The sequence below is a fragment of the Bos javanicus genome, chromosome 10 (assembly GCF_032452875.1).
Source record: "Bos javanicus breed banteng chromosome 10, ARS-OSU_banteng_1.0, whole genome shotgun sequence".
Classification (NCBI taxonomy): domain Eukaryota; kingdom Metazoa; phylum Chordata; class Mammalia; order Artiodactyla; family Bovidae; genus Bos; species Bos javanicus.
In genome coordinates this window covers 59,352,159-59,372,716 of record NC_083877.1, presented here as the reverse complement: position 1 = coordinate 59,372,716, position 20,558 = coordinate 59,352,159, and the positions used below count along the sequence as shown (strand labels likewise).

At 35.5% G+C, this 20,558-nt stretch overlaps 1 protein-coding gene across 1 annotated transcript in view; it reads left to right on the top strand.

The window, feature by feature from the left end:
* The window catches only part of USP8 (ubiquitin specific peptidase 8), a 55,571-nt gene that overhangs the window by 13,240 nt on the left and 21,773 nt on the right, over nucleotides 1-20,558 (top strand). The window contains exons 2-7 of the mRNA XM_061428780.1: nucleotides 1,259-1,427; nucleotides 4,798-4,942; nucleotides 9,549-9,634; nucleotides 11,402-11,564; nucleotides 14,963-15,005; nucleotides 16,730-16,874. Coding sequence (XP_061284764.1) covers nucleotides 1,324-1,427; nucleotides 4,798-4,942; nucleotides 9,549-9,634; nucleotides 11,402-11,564; nucleotides 14,963-15,005; nucleotides 16,730-16,874 — 686 coding nt within the window. The 5' untranslated portion in view covers nucleotides 1,259-1,323. The remainder of the gene's footprint in view (nucleotides 1-1,258; nucleotides 1,428-4,797; nucleotides 4,943-9,548; nucleotides 9,635-11,401; nucleotides 11,565-14,962; nucleotides 15,006-16,729; nucleotides 16,875-20,558) is intronic.

The window sequence follows — 20,558 nt, the reverse complement described above, 5'->3', positions numbered from 1 at the left end:
TTTAATTTTTAAAAATTTATTTATTTTAGTTGGAGGCTAATTACTTTACAATATTGTAGTGGTTTTTGCCATACATTGATATGAATCAACCATGGGTTTACACGTGTTCCCCTGGAGATGCATTGTTGATGAGTTAGATACCTAAGGAGAAGGATGTATTTAATGTTGATTAATCCATTTGGGAGTTATGGTATGGTTCAGAGCTTTTTCTGCCCTATCACTGATAGGTTTAGACATAGAACTCACAGGGCGGGGGGCAGGGGGGAGAGTAGAAAATGTTTATGTATGAGATCTTTGTTTCTAAATGCATAGATCTGAGACTACTGATTCAAGTGCTTAATTAAATCTGTGTTTGTAGATGCATAGAGATGGTATAGATGGAAAAAATTTAAAATTATAACAATGACTTTTAGAGAAAAATAGCTAGGTTTGGTGAATAAGAGTGGATTAGTGGCACAAGGTTGGAAGGGATGAGTATCAAGAAATGAGAAAGCATTAATATTTAATGTAAAATGTGACTAGAATCAAAGCAAATTGGGGTACTTTTGGAGTTTGACGTAGGTGAGCAGAAGCCTTTTCCCCCCTTAAGTTGTACCTTACTCAGCATCATAGGAGTCAGTGTTCATTGATGTCCATTCATCTAATATTCCTAAACTGATAGAATGAAGAGCATTAAGATTGTGGAAGTAAGTGATAGGGAAAAAGTTCTCTCTTTTTTGATTGAAGTATAAATTGATTTACAGCTGTTGTGCCAGTCTCTGCTGTACAGCAAAGTGACTCAGTCATACATATATATATCCTACATCTTTCTGTATATTTTTTCTGTTGTGGTTTATCACAGATACTGAGTTTAGTTCCCTGTGCTAGCACCTGTTGTTACCTATCAAAATGTAATAGTTTGCACCCACCAACCCCAAACTCCCAGTCCGTCCCTCCCCCCGGCTCTCCTCTCTACTGTGCCTTCCCCGCCACGATCGCAAGTCCGTTCTTTATGTCTCTGAATCTGTTTCTGTTTTTAGTAGGTTCTATTGTGCCGTATTTTAGATTCCACATATAAGAGATATCATATGGTATTCGTCTTTCTCTTTCTGACTTACTTCACTTAGTATAATAATCTCTAGTTGCATTCATGTTGCTACAAATGGCAGTTTCATTCTTTTAATGGCTGAGTCGTATTCCATTGTATATATGTACCGTATCTTCTTCATCAATTCATCTGTTGGTGGATTTAGGATTATATGTGTTCATTTTGTTTCAGAAAAGAACTCCTTTTAATGAAGTACACGATTCATTGCGGAAGTGGAAGAGTAAAGATTATTCATCATGCCTGCCGTGGCTTCAGTTCCTAAAGAACTCTACCTCAGTTCTTCACTAAAAGACCTCAATAAGAAGACAGAAGTTAAACCAGAGAAAATAAGCACTAAGAAGTATGTATACTTTGCTAGTTTGAGTTATATTCAGGTATCATCTGTTATTGAAAATTAGAGTGTTCTATGAAGTGTTTGGTAAGCTAAAATAGTGTAAAGAAAGGAAACAATTATCTTTTTTTCATGAAAGCAAAAATTCCCTTCGAATTTCTTTCCATTCCTGAAAAAGAAGTATTGAGTTAGGTCTTCTGTAAAAGCAAAGTGATATAAAATAACTTTATGAAATGTGGGGGATAGCTATTAACTTTTAATTTATTTCCATTTTATTAAATGAGTTAGAGAAGTTCTTAATTTTATCTTGGCAAAATACATACATATTCTGCTAATATGCATATTATCTGTTCTCTGGACAAATGTATCACATTGTAAGTTTAAGAGGTAAAGTCTGCAAGGATTCTACAAACCTCATTCAGCCACAGTTAATGTCTTTGCAACAGTATAAATGTACTTAATTGAAGATCATTTTTATTCTTGTGTATCTCATATATAAAATATGGTTCTAGCATAGTCTTTCTTAGAGAAGGCAATGGCACCCCACTCCAGTACTCTTGCCTGGAAAATCCCATGGACGGAGGAGCCTGGTAGGCTACAGTCCATGGGGTCGCTGAAAGTTGGACATGACTGAGTGTTTTCACTTTCACTTTTCACTTTTCATGCATTGGAGAAGGAAATGGCAACCCACTCCAGTATTCTTGCCTGGAGAATCCCAGAGATGGGGGAGCTTCACGGGCTGCCATCTATGGGTCGCACAGAGTCAGAGAAGACTGAAGTGACTTAGCAGCAGTCTTTCTTTGATTAAAAAAAAAAGAAATATGTATTTTTTATGCCGTATTCAGCACCGTATTTGTGCCAATTTGACATGAACTTTTAACATAATGGTTTATTTTTTGTGTGTCTGTTTTTGAGGACATGCAGTCTGTTTATGTTGAAGTCAACTGTATGTTGTAGTAGAGGCTAGAGATAATACCTTCCTGAATTTGCCCAGAGATAAAATATAGTAGAGATGGAGAAGTCTGGGTATTTTGATATTTATTGGAAGTTATTTAGCTTAAAATGGGATATCACTAAAATTGTTAACTTGTTGATAGTTTTATCTCCGGTAAGGACAGGAGGCAGTAGGGGAACTTTTCTTCTGAATTTATTTTGACCAACAAAGGAGACGATTTGGACATATGTAACTATATTATTACAGAGTTGAGAGAGTTTCAGAAAGAAAGGTGGGTCTTGGCAGCCTTATACCCTACACTTGAGGCAGTCAGATTTTAGAAATTGGGGGAAAACACGTGTTCTGTGACTGGAGATAAATGTAAGGCTCTAAAAAATAATATATATGATTCTAAATGAACCTGTGAAGAGGCATCTTAAACCTGTGATTGCACTGGGACATCTTTATAAGTCATTTTGTAGAGGAAATGAACAAGATGGGAAGAAAATATCAATACAACATGGATGAAGACAGAATAGTAAGAACTTTAAAGAGGATCAGGAAAGAAAAGTCTAGAATGAACTGATACTCTTAAAGGTTACTGAAGATAATATGGGCTTTCAAAAAGATTTTTGGGTAGGGAAGGGGTCGGAAGAATGAGAGTGACTGGCCTATTTCTTGAGCCAAGTTGGTGTTGATGGGGTGATAGAGAAAGTAGCTCTGTTAAACTCGCTTGGAATGATTTTCAAATAGGAAATAGTGGGAAGGATAAAACCATCTTGAAGCTGTCTCAGAGAGCTTCATCTAATTTTAAAATAGATAAATCTGTTTTAGCAGTGTCTGCTTTAGCTCTAGGACTACCCTGACCCCACAGGAAGTGGTATCTTGGAGGAACTTCCTAAATGTACCACCACAACTCATACTGTTACAATGTCATAGTACTAGTCTAGCGGATGCTAGAATCCTTTTAAGATGTGTGGCTGGTTCACTGGACTCACACAGGCATTGCAGCCGTCTCAGCTAGATCTGGTATGTATGGGCCCATGAGATTTACGTGCATCTTAGTGAAAAGAAATTTGGAAAAACCTAAGGGCTATTGCACCCACTCCTAAACTCTTAGAGAATCTCCTTATTAAGCTCTGGTTTGGTTTACCTCTATTCTAGGCCTTCACTGCTATGCTTGAGAGGGCATACACACTGACAGATTGTCCTTGTGTAGGACTGCCTTCCGTCTTAGAGACTGCTTTGGCCCCTGTTCCTTTCTGTGGTTTTCTAATTCCTTCACCTGACCAACTTCATCATTAATCCATGTCTCAGTCTTAGAGCATAGTTTGAAAAATATAGAAAACCGGATGCACTGCTTTGTAGAAATAAATTATTGATAAAGCATATCGTGTATAAGATCGGTATTGTAACTTGGTTGGTGAAACTTTAGTTGTAGGTGAATGAATTCCTCTTGTAGAAATGTTTGTTTTATTAATTTGCTTTCAGAGGACTGTTAAATCAGGAAAATGTCCTTAGAATGAATGCCATAGAATCCTCAAATTATTTTATTGAAGTGGAGTTTTAAGATGACATGTTTTTAGACTTTAAATCTCTTTTCCTTTTAGGGCCAGTGAATCATTCAGCTATTGTGTAGAAAACTCTAAAAGATTAAACTCACATCCCCTTTCCTGGCTCTAGTTTCTTGGGTGGGGAGAATTTTACATCATGGTTAATTAGAAAAGAGTAAGGAGAATTGAAAAGTATTTAACTTTAAAATAGTAACTATTTTATCTCCCCTACTTCAATACGAGTAGTATACAGCTCTGTTGTAGAGTATGACTATTATATGGATGCTGGAGGACTGTTTGCCTCAGGATTATCTTTTGTAGTAATCTTTTAAAAACTAGTCTTAGCAGCAAAAGAGACACTGATGTATAGAACAGTCTCATGGATTCTATGGGAGAGGGAGAGGGTGGGAAGATTTGGGAGAATGGCATTGAAACATGTAAAATATCATGTATGAAACGAGATGCCAGTCCAGGTTTGATGCACGATACTGGATGCTTGGGGCTAGTGCACTGGGACGACCCAGAGGGATGGTATGGGGAGGGAGGAGGGAGGAGGGTTCAGGATGGGGAACACATGTATACCTGTGGCGGATTCATTTTGATATTTGGCAAAACTAATACAATTATGTAAAGTTTAAAAAAAAAAACAAAACTAGTCTTAGGTGCATTTTGAACAGTTTGGTGACATACAAAAAATTTAGGAAACGTAAGTATTTAATTGTAGCATAAGGGAAATTTTCATGTTGTATCCAAACTTAAATCTAACTTTGTATCAATTCTGAAGTAGTGCAGTCTAAATTATGAAATGTATTGAGATTCTCTGTAGACTTTATACATGACTTTTTCCTCCCAGGTGTCAAGTGTTATAATTATGTTTTCCTCTGATTTTAAGTTATGTACAGAGTGCCCTGAAGATCTTCAAGACTGCAGAAGAAAGCAGATTAGATCGTGATGAGGAAAGGGCCTATGTGCTATATATGAAATATGTGACTGTTTATAATCTTATCAAAAAAAGGCCTGATTTCATGCAACAGCAGGTACCCTTTATTTCTAAGCTTTTATTTGCTAAGTTATTGTCACATGGTGGAGCTGTTCATCTCTAAAATTTTTAACTAACCCTGAAATTTAGCAGCAAATTCAAATTCTTCTGCAAGCAGAAAAAGCTAACTAAAGATTTACTTTAATTATTTGCAAGTTTATATGTGTGTGTGTGTGTACATACTCGCACTGTATACACACACTTCATTTGCTTTGCATTAGAACAAGTTTATAGCAACATACAGACTTGTAGTTAGTTTTCTGTTGTAATTATTGCCAGGTCAAATGGAAGGATTCAGTTTATTCATGCATTAAGTAAGAAATATATGACTGTAGTTATACTTTTTCAAGAGTCAGGGTTTAGTCACTTGTTTTTACGTGATAGCTCTTGTATTTAATTGACATCACAGCCATATTAAAGATCTCAGCTTGCAAAATTAATGTTGACCGCTTCCATTTTTATATATTTATTATTTTCAGTCCTTTGAGCCAGGTGCCTTTCTTTGAATTTGCTGAAGCACCAGGAGGGATGGTGGGAGAGGTGTTAGTGGGTAAAGAGAATTTTTGATTGGGATAAGTGTTGCTGGAGAAGATGATTGCATTTTTATCACACCAGAAACAAACGAAAGAAGAAAACAGAAACTGGGTTAAAGAAATGGGAAGAATATTGTGTTCATGGTTCTACCTTTAACCTAGGAATGATCTTGCTACTAGAGAATAGTAGCAAAATCCTGCTCATAGATTTCTTACCTGGTAGACAAGCCATTCTTGAATTAATATTGTGATTTTTACTTTGATTCACTAGTGGCAGAATTAGCTTGTTTCATTTAAATTGACTTATAGAAGCATAAAAAGAGAAGTTCTCTTACTCTTCAAAATAACCTTTTTTTTTTTTTTGTCCACAGTAATGGGACTGATAATTTCTTTTGGTTGTGGGTTATGGGATAATTTTACTATTTTCTTTAATGGTGGCAAATGATTGCTGGTGTTTCTTCTCACCAGCAAAATTATGCTAGTAATCTTTACAGGGTTTTAGATCTAGCTTTGGAAAGGTAGCCCCTTGCATTTGGAGCTTCATCTTCCTGTCTAGAGGTGGGTGGAATGGTCCTGCCCTTGGAACATTCTTGAACATACTTACCTTCAGATAAAGATGGAGCCCTATTTTGCACCCTCTTTGATGGTTTTTACCATATCTGTTAAAAAGATGCTGCTTAGAACCAGTAAATAATTCATGTATTTAATACTTCCTGTCATCCCTGATGTGTTTCCTAACTCCACTGGAAGATTTCTGAAAATAACAATTATGTAATGGACATTTTACTCAGAGGGTCTTTGAGTCATGTTGTTTCTGCTCAACATAAAATTGAAGAAAAGCCACTCTGCTAAATACATATTTATGGGTTATGAAGGGCTACCCACAACTAAAAGCTTTGGCTTATTTATGAAATAATAAAAAAGAACCCAGTGCTGGAAGACCCTGGTGGCATCACAAAAACATCACAGACTGGGGTGGAACATACATGGGTTGGGATTGCGCTCTCTCACTTTGGGCTCCTGAGCAAGTTCCTTCATCTATCCTGAGCACCCCCAGTTCCTGTAAAGGGGAACTTCTTGGTGGGTTGCAGTAAGAATCAGAGATAAGTCTTGTATTATCATTCCTATCATACTGTAAGTATTCTATAAGTATTGGATGGGTGATTGAATAAATGGTGGCAGTTATTCTGCTTATTTCTATTGTAAACATGTTTTATTCATTAAAACATAAATCTGAATTCTGTCAGAAATATAAAAAAGATACTGAAAGATTTGAAGATTTGGAGAACTGCAGTAGTTTTGGTGTCTGCGTTTTTGTCTTTTGTGGTAGAGCCAATTTTTTTATGTACTTACTTAACTTTTGCTTTATTTTTCTAACTTAGTGGTTACTTTTTTTTTCTTTGACAAGATTGGGAGTGGTTATGTATTTACTTTTTTTTTTTTTTAAAGCTTGAAGAGGTTGGAGTAAATTTTAATCAGTTAGAAATTTTTCCATTTCCACAGAGTATCTGTTGCATTTCTGAAGAATGTATCATTAATAGTTGAAAGTGGCAGGACTTGTTCAGGTGAGGAAGCTCCCTGCAAAGGCTCAAGTAACCCAAGCTTTTACTTCATATGCTGCAGATGTTCAGTTCTTGGTTTTCTGTAAAGGGATTGTTTTTTTCTATTTGCTCTGTCTGGGGTACCACATCTGCTTCAGTCGTAGAACTGTTTTTTGTTTCATTTAGCTCAGCTTCTCTGGTGCAGTTTAAGTATATGAAGTATTAATTTTAGTAACTACATATTTTCTGGTTTTCATCCTTTAAATCCAAGCCTTCTTCAGAAACTTAAACATTTTTCACTGGTTTTACACCAAGATTTAGAGAAAACTTGTTAATGTAGCAAGTTCAATAGTAGAAAACATGTTTATTATTTATTCATTGACAAATATCAGTTTATGAACAATTTTTTAGGGTTATCTGAAAAAAAGGGAAGGCAGATATACTGAAAATATTAGTACAGCAAAGTCTAGATGCAGTTAGAATATTTTTATTCCTTTTTAAAAAAATTTTTTTACATCTCCATGGTGATCTTGATAATTAATCCTAAATATTATTATTAGTAAACCATTTTGTTCGGGAAGCACTAGAATTGCTTGAATTTGTGTGTTCAGGAATAGGTAAACCAAGAAGCAAATGCTTTTAGTTGTATAAGTATTGGACATTTTTTTCATTATTCTGCTAATTATCAATGCTATTGAAAAGTTGGAAAAATGTTATACTTACTTGAGCTGTGTTCCTTTAAGAGCACAGAGAGAGATAATTATTGACAAGAAACCTCACTGATATTAGGGGAATGTCTTCTGGGAGTTTTTAACAGCCATGCCCAAACATAATTTTTTCAACATTTCAACAGTGTTAAGTCAGGCTTTTAAATGAGTTCATACCAAAAAATTAACAAAGCAACTCATAGTGTTTTTTTGGTTGTACTTTATATTTTGTTTTTATCAGAGAAATGTTAATGATTATATTTTATTTTCTCTTAAAGTAGTACATCAATAGTCAGAACATTGTGATAATGGAAGTAATTCCACTTCCCTTCCACTACAATTTTTAGTTGATATAATGTTGAATAAACTATACTTTTATTAAAATTACATGGTGAATGCCCTTTTATTTATTTAATCTAGAAGAATAAAATCAACTAAAATACAATCTGCTTTTAGGTTAGATAGACATATGATAGTTGTTATCAACAAATTTATCCTACCAGCTCTTCCATAACTTTTGAGTACAATATCATTTGTGATGAATTGTGCTAGTAGGCTCTGTTTGCAAAGTCATAGTGATAAGCTGTGGCGAATTAGTTCCATTACTTAGTTAGCTGAGTCTCACTATACTACTGTCATGTCAAACCAGCCGTGATTTGAAAATATCTCTGATTGCAAGATCCAGTGAATGTCCCCTTAGGGAAGTGATTTTTTTTTTTAAACTTCATCGTACTTGTTAATAATTTATGTACTAAACCTGTGTGTGTGTGTCTGTGTGTGTTTTAACGTAGATACATAGATTATATTATTGATGATTTATTTCCTGGCATTTGATTTTTTGTTATGGTTTCCTCAAGTGTAAAACTTGTTTTATGTCTACAGTGATTTACCTCCAGTTGGGAGGTAGGTAGGTATAAAATACAGGTAGAAGGAAACATCGGAGAAGGCAAAGGCACCCCACTCCAGTACTCTTGCCTAGAAAATCCCATGGATGGAGGAGCCTGGTAGGCTACAGTCCATGGGGTCGCTAAGAGTCGGACATGACTGAGCGACTTCCCTTTCACTTTTCACTTTCATGCATTGGAGAAGGAAATGGCAACCCACTCCAGTGTTCTTGCCTGGAGAATCCCAGGGACGAGGGAGCCTGGTGGGCTGCCGTCTATGGGGTTGTGCAGAGTCAGACACGACTGTAGCAACTTAGCAGCAGCAGCAGCAGAAGGAAACATCTCAGTTTAAAATAAGAAAAATGGTGCACTGGGACGACCCAGAGGGAGGGGAGGGGAGGGAGGTGGGAGGAGGGTTCACAATGTGGAACGTGGGTATACCTGTGGTGGATTCATTTCGATATTTGGCAAAACTAATACAATATTGTAAAGTTTAAAAATAAAATAAAATTAAAAAATAAATAAAATAAAATAAGAAAAACGCTATGCTGTAGATCGGTATAGAATTTGCTTTACTGCTTCTGAGACTAAAAAAACTAAGTAACGAATTTACAGTAGGAAAATATATATTGCTTCTAAAATATGTAGTTTGCTTTTTTGGCACTTATTCATAAGCAATGAAAATAGTATTTACACTCCTTAAAGATGTGTTACAAAGTACTTACTTTTAAGCATACTAATGATATGAAGAAATATTTTTGAAACAACTGGAGAAGTCATGCATTAATGTAGGTTTAAAGTTTTAAAAAGGATTTTATTCAGTCGTCATATTTTTATCTAAACTTGTTTATATACACAGCATGATTTTCTGTTTTTAGCATTAGTGCTATGTGCAGTAGCTAGTACCAACAGTATGAAATGGTTTTCATATAATTTTAGGACCACTTTCATTCTATACTTGGACCTGCAAACATCAAAAAAGCTATTGAAGAAGCTGAGAGACTCTCTGAAAGCCTTAAACTCAGGTATGGACACTATTATGAAATCTTTAGAAAAATGTATATTTAGAAGATAAAAATAATGTTTAGAATTTGTTCATTTATATATGACCATGCATATAAATTTCAGTTCCTGGGGAAAAAGTCTTACTTGTGTGTTACCATTAATATTCTTTACTGAAAATTTTAAATGTTTAGACTGATACATTGTTAAGATAAGCATTGGTGTATTAGATTATAACTCAAGTCCATTTTTTTCTAAGTTTCTGACAGGATTCTTCAGAAAAACATGATTTTCTCATATGCTTCATGTTGCAGTGACATGTTGTAACACCATATGTTTCAGTTTTTAGTCATTAGTCACTCTTTAAATAACAAAATTAAAAGGGAACTATTTTTAATTCACTATTTTTTCTCAATGGATTTTCAATACTTAGATCAGTTAATGGCACCAACCTATTATAGTTAAACAGGTTTTCCCTTGCTATCTGAAAGTAAAGTGTTCTGTGAAACCATACCTAAGCTGAAATGGCAGAGGGCGAAGAAGCAATACCTTAGAAGACGTCTTGTTACCAGATGCACAAAACAAATAATCGAGGTACAGCACAGATGCTCACAGACACAGTGCAAAGTTATAACAGTTTGGTGCTGAGATGCTAGTGTAGTTCCTGGGGAAGGAGCTTGGCAGTGCCAGCTCTGCCCAGGGTGTACACTACTTCTCTAACAGCTTGCTGAAAAAAACTGCTAAGCACTTGTTTTTCATTTTTCACCTTTTTCTATAAGTGAAAATCATCTTCAGATTTGTTTCAGTTAGTAAAAACAGGTACTCATGTATACTGCTAAGTCACTTCAGTCGTGTCCAACTCTCTGTGACCCCATAGACGGCAGCCCACCAGGCTCCGCCCTCCCTGGGATTCTCCAGGCAAGAACATGGGAGTGGGTTGCCATTTCCTTCTCCAATGCATGAAAGTGAAAAGTGAAAGGAAAGTCCCTCATTCGTGTCCGACTCTTCCCGACCCCATGGACTGCAGCCTACCAGGCTCCTCCGTCCATGGGATAAGTCTTTTGTAAAAGTGAAGTGGCATAAAGAAAACTTTGGAAAAGCAGGGATACTTGTATACATCATAGCCTTTACTTAGACATTATCTTTTCCAACTAATGTGTTCCCTTGGTCCTTTCCAGAATTGCTAATCTTGGGGTTGAAATATGTTAAGGTGGATGAAATCATTTAGAATCACTATTCCCTTTCTCCTTTAGCCAGTTAATCAACCAAGTAGAATTAGAGTTTCTTCTAATTTTGGGATTACCCATTATTGTTTACTCTTGTATTGCCTAGATTTACCTAATCATACTACTAATAGCAATAATCATGTTCTTTATTCTTCGATCTTTGGGGCTTTAGGTTCTTTCACTTATTTAAAGTCTGTACTTTTGTATTTTGAGGTATTGAATAATAAGGCTTTATAGTTAGCTTTAGGATTTTAGGACTGTAAATCCTTTGAAAAGGAAATTGCAGCATATTTGAATTTTCAAAGGATTGAAATTAGTGAGAGGCAAAGAGCAAAAAGAATATTAAACAACTTCCACGTGAGAGCATAGAGTATCTTTTCAAGCTTTTTGAGCAATTTGAAATAAATCTACAGAGGGCAAATTTGTGATTTGTAACAACACTGGCGGAATTGAATTTCAGTTGAAAGAATACAGCCATAAAATATTTCAAGGTGAGGAACTGGATATGTTTTACTTTCCACCATTATGCCAATAAAAGACATCTTGACTTCTTTTTTCAACTAGATATGAAGAAGCTGAAGTTCGGAAAAAACTTGAAGAAAAGGACAGACAGGAGAAAGAGCAGCTGCAGAAACAGAAAAAGCAGGAAGCAGAAAGAGAGGATGATAGCACATCAGATAAAAGTTCTTTGGAAAATGTACTGGATGCCAAAGACAAAACCCAAAAGGTATTTCAGGTTTATTCTGTGAGCTAGAAAGACTGGTTCTTCTTGTCACGTGATTTGCTTAAGAGGGATTGAAATACCACTCACTGTGTCTTTTCTTTTTAGGCAGTAAGGATAATATTTAATGGATTTTCACTAGAAAGTGAATTAATTAATTCTAGCTTTAGTAGATTCCAGATTTTTTTTTGATGCTTCTACAGAAATATGTTGTGTATATTATTAGGTTTTAGCAGTCATTATAGACTTTACTAGAGTTGTGGAAAGGGCATTTGAACTGTGATTCAGTATATCTGAGTTTGGGTCCCATATCAAGTCTTTTTTTTTTTTCTCCCAAATCTTCCCACCCTCTCCCTCTCCCACAGAGTCCAAAAGACTGTTCTATACATCAGTGTCTCTTTTGCTGTCTCGTTTACAGGGTTATCGTTACCATCTTTCTAAATTCCATATATATGCGTTAGTATACTGTATTGGTGTTTGTCCTTCTGGCTTACTTCACTCTGTATAATAGGCTCCAGTTTCATCCACCTCATTAGAACTGATTCAAATGTATTCTTTTTAATGGCTGAGTAATACTCCATTGTGTATATGTACCACAGCTTTCTTATCCATTCATCTGCTGATGGACATCTAGGTTGTTTCCATGTCCTGGCTATTATAAACAGTGCTGCGATGAACATTGGGGTACACGTGTCTCTTTCCCTTCTGGTTTCCTCAGTGTGTATGCCCAGCAGTGGGATTGCTGGATCATAAGGCAGTTCTATTTCCAGTTTTTTAAGGAATCTCCACACTGTTCTCCATAGTGGCTGTACTAGTTTGCATTCCCACCAGCAGTGTAAGAGGGTTCCCTTTTCTCCACACCCTCTCCAGCATGTATTGCTTGTAGACTTTTGGATCGCAGCCATTCTGACTGGTGTGAAATGGTATCTCATAGTGGTTTTGATTTGCATTTCTCTGATAATGAGTGATGTTGAGCATCTTTTCATGTGTTTGTTAGCCATCTGTATGTCTTCTTTGGAGAAATGTCTATTTAGATCTTTGGCCCATTTTTTGATTGGGTCATTTATTTTTCTAGAGTTGAGCTGTAGGAGTTGCTTGTATATTTTTGAGATTAGTTGTTTGTCGGTTGCTTCATTTGCTGTTATTTTCTCCCATTCTGAAGGCTGTCTTTTCACCTTGCTAATAGTTTCCTTTGATGTACAGAAGCTTTAATTGGGTCCCATTTGTTTATTTTTGCTTTTATTTCCAATATTCTGGGAGGTGGGTCATAGAGGATCCTGCTGTGATGTATCCCATATCAAGTCTTGCTTAACTGTTTTGGGACTTAGTTTAGCCAATGAAGGTCTTAAAATAGATGATCTTTAAGGTCTCTCCTTTTTAATAAATGTAATTTACATTAGGGAAAGATTGGGTACACTGTTTCTTTGGTATGAAACCTTTTTTCTATTCTTATTTTTTCCCTTTTACTTTTTCTTCTTTTCTCTGTCCCAGGTTCCCCTTCCTCTTTGCCTTCTTCTGGGTTCCATCTTGTTCAACGATTACTTGTAGTTTTTTCAGCTGTATCATTTGTTTGCCAGAAACTGTTAGTGATACCTACCAGTTATCAATATAACTCCCTGCCTTTAACCTCCTCAGAAGCTATTCTTTGTAAAATATAATTCCTTAAGCACGTTTGAAATTTACTTCTTTACATGAAATTCATGTAAAATTTTCTACTTTAATTTTTCCTAAGCATTTTGTAGCTTTCACCTATCATTTGTATGTGGGTCATCACTGATTTCATTAAGAAGTAGTAGTTGAATTGCTTCTGATAGTGGGTGAGGTACTATGTAAAAAGAAGTGAAGAAATCCAATCTTTTGATTTTAGGAACTCATAATGTAAGATAAATAGTACTGCTGTAGAGACATACTCATTTATAGGTCAAATGGCTAATAAAAAAAAAGTCAAGATTCCCAAGACTTATATGAAAGGAACTTTTAAACTTTGATTTTGCTGCTTTTCCAACAGCAAGGCTATCTTTCATTACTTTTACTTTTGTTTAGCCTTTTTATATTGAAAAGAGAATACAATTAAATTCTGTTAACACAGCTTCAATAATCAACTAACGTTTGCTTTGGTTTTTATCTGCACCTCTTCTTTCTTCAATCAAATTCTGGATGACATATCATGTTACCGCTAAGTATTTTAGTGTGCATCTCAAAGAAAGGACCGTTTTTCTTAATAACTACCATGTTGTTTTCCTACCTCACAAAATTAACAATAACTCCCTGATATAAAATAAAGCCCAGTCTAATATTTACCCACTTGTCTCATGGTTTTTTAGAGTTGATCGGTTTGAATCAGGATCCAAACAAGGTCCACTCATTTTCTTTTGGTTGCAATGTGTCTTAAGTCTCTATAGCATCCTGTACTTGAGTCTCCTTCTCATTTTTCATTTCTTGCATTTGGCTTTTTAATACTAGATCAGTTCTATAAAATGAACCACATTCTGGATTTATCTGATTACTTCCTCCTTGTGTCACTTAGCTTGTTCCTCTGTCTCCTATATTTCCTGTAGGCTGGAAGTTCAGCCTAAGAGCTCAGTTAGATTCAGGTTCAGTTTTTTTTTTTTTTTGACAAGAATGCTTATAGGTGATACTGTGTACTTTATATTATATCATATTAGGAGGCACATAATCTACATTTCTTTTTTTACTTTTAGTGATGCAGAAATAGATCTATAAATTCTTGTGGGTCCTTAGTTTTCCCATCTGCAAAATAAGTTAGTACTTTAGAGCAGGGGTCCACAGCCTCTGGGATCTAATGGCTGATGATTTGAGTGGAAGCTGACATAATAATAATAGAAATGAAGTACACAATAAATGTAATGCACTTGAATCATCCTGAAACCATCCATACCCCGGCCCTGGTCCATGGAAAAATTGTCTTCCACGAAACCAGTCCCTGGTGCCAAGAAGGTTGGGGACTACTGCCTTAGAGAATTATCCCATTTTATCTTGGTTAGGAAATACAAATTTTGTATTAATTCATTTTCCTTTAAGTCTATACTGGAGGATGCTGAAGGGAATGGAATTTTTATTTCACTGTAAGAAGTGCTGTCTTGTTAAGTTAAAGACTAAGTTTCTCTAATAATTTGTGCTTTGAAATTATATTTCACCTTTAACTGGAGAAAAATTTGAGGAAATGATGTATGAATGTGATGTTACTAGTTGTTTCAGCTGTTGTCAGAGTAGCCTGCTAATGCCGTTACTGTTCATCTGTATTTTTATAAAATGCCAATACCCTGCACATTGCATTTTCTAGAAGGCTTTCAGTTTCAAAGAAGTATTAAAGTTGGACTTTTTCTTTCTGTAAAAATTTTTGTTTCTATTAAAGTTGAAACTTTTTTTTCCCTATGAAATAGATAAATGGTGAAAAGAGTGAAAAAAATGAGACTACAGAGAAAGGTAAGTGTGTTCAGAAAGAGGGAGTTTTTAGGTTACTGAGATCTCTTGATCTCAGATTTTACACAGTGAGATCTTAGCATTTCGTTTCATCTATATGTGAGCTTCTATCATTTTTCCTAACTTGTACAGTAATACTGAAAATGCACTATAGTCTATACTTAGATATCATTGGGAATATTTTTGGTAATATACATTTGAAAACATCAAAATTACAGTTGGTACTTGTCATTTTTACCCCCCAAGATGTACCTTAGCATAGTGGGTGAGAGCCTGGACTCTCAGAAGTCAGACTTCTCAGATTTGAGTACACTCTTCTGAGTTTCACTTTGAGCTTATTACTTCGCCTTTCTACTTCAGTTCCCCACCCCCCCACCCCTGCCCCCATACGATGGGGATAATAATTGCATCTATTTCTTAGGGTTATTGTAAGGAGTGATCGAGTTAATGCCTGTGATACTCTTAGAACACAGTAAACGTCATATAAGTAACTGTTAGTACTTATGACTCTGAGTGGTAGACTTAATTATTCAAAGCCTCTTTCATTCCCCTCAAAAAAAATCTGAACCAGTAATTTGGATGTTATCCATAGGTGGTGTTGACATGCCAGTAACAAGGGTGTGACCTAAACAATAAGACTTAGGCAGTTACCTAAGTTTTCCTCTCTCAGAAAAGATTTAACTTCAACAGTGATTGTTTGTAACACTAAAATTATCTATTTAAAATATTGCCATACAACAGTTTAAAAAGTAAAACTGAGTGTAGTGAGGTACCTTCCTGAAAGCTGTTACCAATTCATTCTAAGATAGTTTTTATCCATATGTTCTTTTGTATCTCACCCTGCTTAGATTTTACCCTTCTTGGTGGTTTGTTTTCACCCTTTGGACTGTTTTGATGTCAAAGTGATCTTGGTGGTTAGAAAAGGAAGTAAGATGGTTATTAGCAACTGGGTATTTTAGCTTTGGCGGTAGCGTGACTATGTTCTTCACACAGGTGAAATAGTTCTGTATGTATTTAAGCCTCCTGGTAGTACTTTTTAATCTTCACTTCAGGTGGTAGAACCTGGAAGGAAAATAGCAACATAGGGAGTATTTATTTTTGCTAAATGTTAAAGGGCTCAATATTAAACATTTTATGCTTGAGGATCCCTGTGGGCCTTGCATGAAAGCAGCCATAGACAATGTAAACAAATGAGTGTAGCTGTGTTCCAGTGAAAACAGGTGACCGTGGTTAACCAACCCCATGTGGGACACAGATAACAAACTTTTGGCTTATTATTCTAGGAAATCTACAAGGTTTTCAGATAGCCCTGAAAAGACCCCAAGGAAACTTTTAAAAAATTTAGAACCTTTCAAGAACTTTTGATTCATAAATTTTTTTTTCTGGTTGACATTTCTCAAATGACTTAATTTTTTAAACTAGAATATTTTCATGAGACACATATTATTAATATTTTATACAGCAACAGAGCCAACACCAGATGTAGTTGTAATATTCACCAGCAAGTTTTGGTATTTAAGTCTTTATAAAAAGGCTTTGAACTAGTTTCTTGATAAATGCCAAAAGCAAATTGTGTATAAAGTTAGTTTAAAAGGTAATAAATAATGTGATGGGACAGCAAGTATACGACACTTCCAGGAAAACTATGCTTGCCGTGTGGTCAGTGATATGACAGCACATGGAGCTGGGTGCTTCTTGTCACTTATATCGTCTCTCTCAATTCCAAGGAGCAATCACAGCGAAGGAGCTATACACAATGATGATGGATAAAAACATCAGCTTGATTATAATGGATGCTCGGAGAATGCAGGATTATCTGGATTCCCATATTTCAGATTCTCTCAGTGTTCCTGAAGAAGCCATCAGTCCAGGGTGAGTCATTGTATATTTAGATAAAATGGTAAGCTGTGGACAGTAGTAAATGTTGCAACTTAGCATCCATGCTAAATGTGGGTCTTTTCTTTTCCTGTGGTCCTTTTCATTCTTTGTTCCTCGGTGGCACACCTTACGCTTTCTGTGGGGTAGTGTAAAAGACATTCCGTTCGGCTGTTGTTTCCTGTCTGTGGCATTTGGAGCCTTATTAGAAGAGGAATGAAACTGCTTTTGTGTGTCTTCTTTCCCCAGGTGTTTGTTGAGTAATTGCTCCTGTTTTTTATTTTTGAGCTTGTGAATCATATCTACAAAACTGACTAAACTGATAAACTAGTTGAATTGTTTTCTATTTTTAAGTTCCCCATACTATTACCTGTGGTAAGAGATACACAAATACTTTCTTGAAGAAGTAGCAGGTTAGCTAAGTGATTAAGGAAAAAATACGGGTTCTAAAATCAGGCTGTGTTCAGACTGTGTAACTCTGTCACTTATTAGCTACATTACTTCTAGCTAGTAATCTAACCTCTCTAAGCCCATAGTACCACCTATCTGAGAAGTTTTGAGAAGTTTAAATGACAGATTTTACATATGCATACATTTAGCACAGTGTCTGGCACTAGTAAGGACCTACTAATCTTTTTCTTTCTTTTTTAAAAGCCTTTAACCTGTAAAAGAATTTAAAGTTACTTGCATGAATATATTGTATATTAGAAACTATTATTATAATAGTGACAGAGCTAAAACTCCAGTTGCATGGCTATTTTCATTATTATGAGTGTTATAAAAATTATATAACTTCTCTAGGTCTTAGTTTATGCTACTGAATTAGTTAAAATCTATGGTGTAACTTAAGGAATCTTAAAAAGATACATTTTTAAAGTTAGGTAATAAAATTTGCGCAGTTTCTAGCACATTGCTGAGGCTTATAATTGCTCAACCTGAAGAATAGAGTACTTTGCAAATATGCTATTTAAAAATGAGATTAGAAAGAAAGACAAAGTGGGGGAAAGAAGAAAAAAAATTTTTAAATAAAATAAGAACTTTTTAAAAAGGAAAAAAATGAGATTAGAGTGCATAGTCTAATCAAGTAGGTATGAATATTTTTTTCTAGGATTTTAAAAGACAGAGTTATGATTAATCTTCAATGGTCTTACCTATACTAACAGAACGCTGGTGACTTTTGTTGAGTTTAACTGTTTCCCAAAATGCAAGAATTTGACTAATGTGAAACTCAAGGTGAGTTTAGATTGAAGACTGAAGATCAATGAATTGCATACCAAGAAAATGATTACCTTTTAATTTCTGTTTCAGTCCTTCTGAATTAGTTAAAAGATGTTTCAGTTGGTGCTAGCTTTCCTTTTTAGTATTTGTTAATATCCCCTTCTTGCCAGAGGGCAGGCCTCAGAGTTCTCTACAGGTAACAGTATCTACAGCTAGCTGGTGGTGAATACCTATTTTACTAGTATTGTATACATACAAAACCTCTTTTATCCTAAGTATTTAGCCCAGTCAGTTTTCAAAAACTGAATGTATCCATTTAGCTAGTGTCTGGACCAAGAAACAGAACATGACCATCACACTAGGAGGCCCCCCTTCTACTACCTATCTGTGGCTATCCATATACCCCATCCACCCAAGGGAACCACCAACAGATTTGTTTTTGTAGTTTCTATAAATGGAATTATACAGTCTAAAGTCTTCAATGTCTGGATTCTTGTACTTGACCTTGTGTTTGTGAGAGTCATGTATATTATTGTGTGCGGTTGTAATTTGTTTATTCTCATTGCTCTTTGGTGATCTATTATGTGAACATAGCATAATTCACTGATCTGTTTTATTTACTTTTAGGATTATCCTTTATTTATTGGACATGATGCTGTTTTTTCATGCATATAGGAACATACACTTTCCTGTTAAAAACAATTCAAGTAAAGTTTTACTTTCAATTAAATAGTTAAAACATTACACAGTAGACAAAGGAGAGCAGAATTGTAGCAACTTGTGAAGGGGGTACCTGAAAGACTGGAGTTTGAGGAGTACTGACTGATTTTATTGTTTTCTAAACTAGAGTTCTGAAGAATACTAATGAGTTTTTAGACAAAGTGTATTTAGGCAAAATATCCTTAGAGTCAGAAATTGTCCTTAAGAATATCATGTTTCAGTTTTCCTCCTCCTTTGTTGACCAAGCATCCTTTTAATCTCTAATCTTTGTATATCACTTGTATATCAAGTGGGACTTAACTATAAAACAGTATTTTATATTTCTTTTTTTCCCCTTATTTCCTAGAAGATATGGTAACCAACATTATTATATAGGAACAGGATTTTTTTCTCTTAAATTATCTAAACCATTTAGTTTTACTTAGAATACAAGTTTCTGCCCAGGTTGACAACATCACCAGTTAAATACTGAAATGCCTTGTTAGGAATAATGTGGAATTCCTTACCTGGAGGTACAAATCTCTATTATTCATTCCATCATTTCAGCAGATATTTACTGAGCATTCATGATGGGCTGAGTTACTGTGGTTCTAAGAGCTGGGGCTAAATCACTGAACAGACAGGAATCTTTGCTTCGTGGAGCTTATGTTTTAACAGGATGGTAGGATAGGTGAGACAGACAATAAAGCTTAAAATGTACATCTGCCACTGATAAGTGCTATGGAGATGATTGTATTAAGTGTGTATGTTGGGGTGAGTATTACACATTTTAATCCATGAAGGTTTCATGGAGAAGCTATCCCTCAGCTAACCTTGATATAAGGGAAATGAGTGATGCACTTACCTGAGGAAAAAGTGTTCCAGACAGAGGGGACAGTAGGAGCAGAGGTGCTTAGGCAGGAGCATGCCTGCAAAAACCAGGAATCACAAGGCAGCGAAGAGTGCAGTGGAGTTGAGGGGAATAAGTTAGTTAAGCAGGGATAAGGATGTTCAGGTAATAGGATTTGAGGTAGGAGCCATGCATCGGGCTCTTTAGGTAAGAATTTAAGCTTTTGTGTGAGCGAAGGAGGAAGTGAAGAACGTGCTTTAGTGTAGACTTGGTATGATTCACAGATGATGATGTAGTAGGCAGCACAGCACAACAGTTAAGAGTGTACACCTGAGCTAGCGGCAACTGTAACCTTGGATACTAACCCCTTTGTGCCTCAGTTTCCCCATCTATAAGGATAATGCCTATTTTATAGGAGTATAGTGAGGATCTAGTGAGAGTCAATGAGAATAAAACATTTAGAATAGCACCTGGCATATGGTAAATGCTGTATGTGTTTGTTAAATAAGCATTTTGGTATTTGGTTACTTTAATTATCTGTATAGGTATAAGAGAACTGAAATATAAAAGTGTTACCCCCTCTCCTCCATTATTTATATTTGACTGAGATGTAGTCAAATGAGTTCCTATGTTTTTATTTTTTGCCTCCCCACCCCTTTTTTTAATATTAAGGGTCAAGTGAGTCTGTTTCTTTCAGTCTCTAATAATTACTAAAATATATTTTAATATTATGCATTAGTGAAGGTGTTAAACATTTTAGGCTATTCTTAACATATAGTCTGACCTTAGAAAGGAAGCTGTCTTAAAGTTTGCTATGATATGAGGAGTTCCCTGGCGGTCCAGTGGTTAGGACTCTGCTTTTATTGCCAAGGGCTCTGGGTTCAGTCCCTGGTTGGGGAATTAAAATCCCAGAA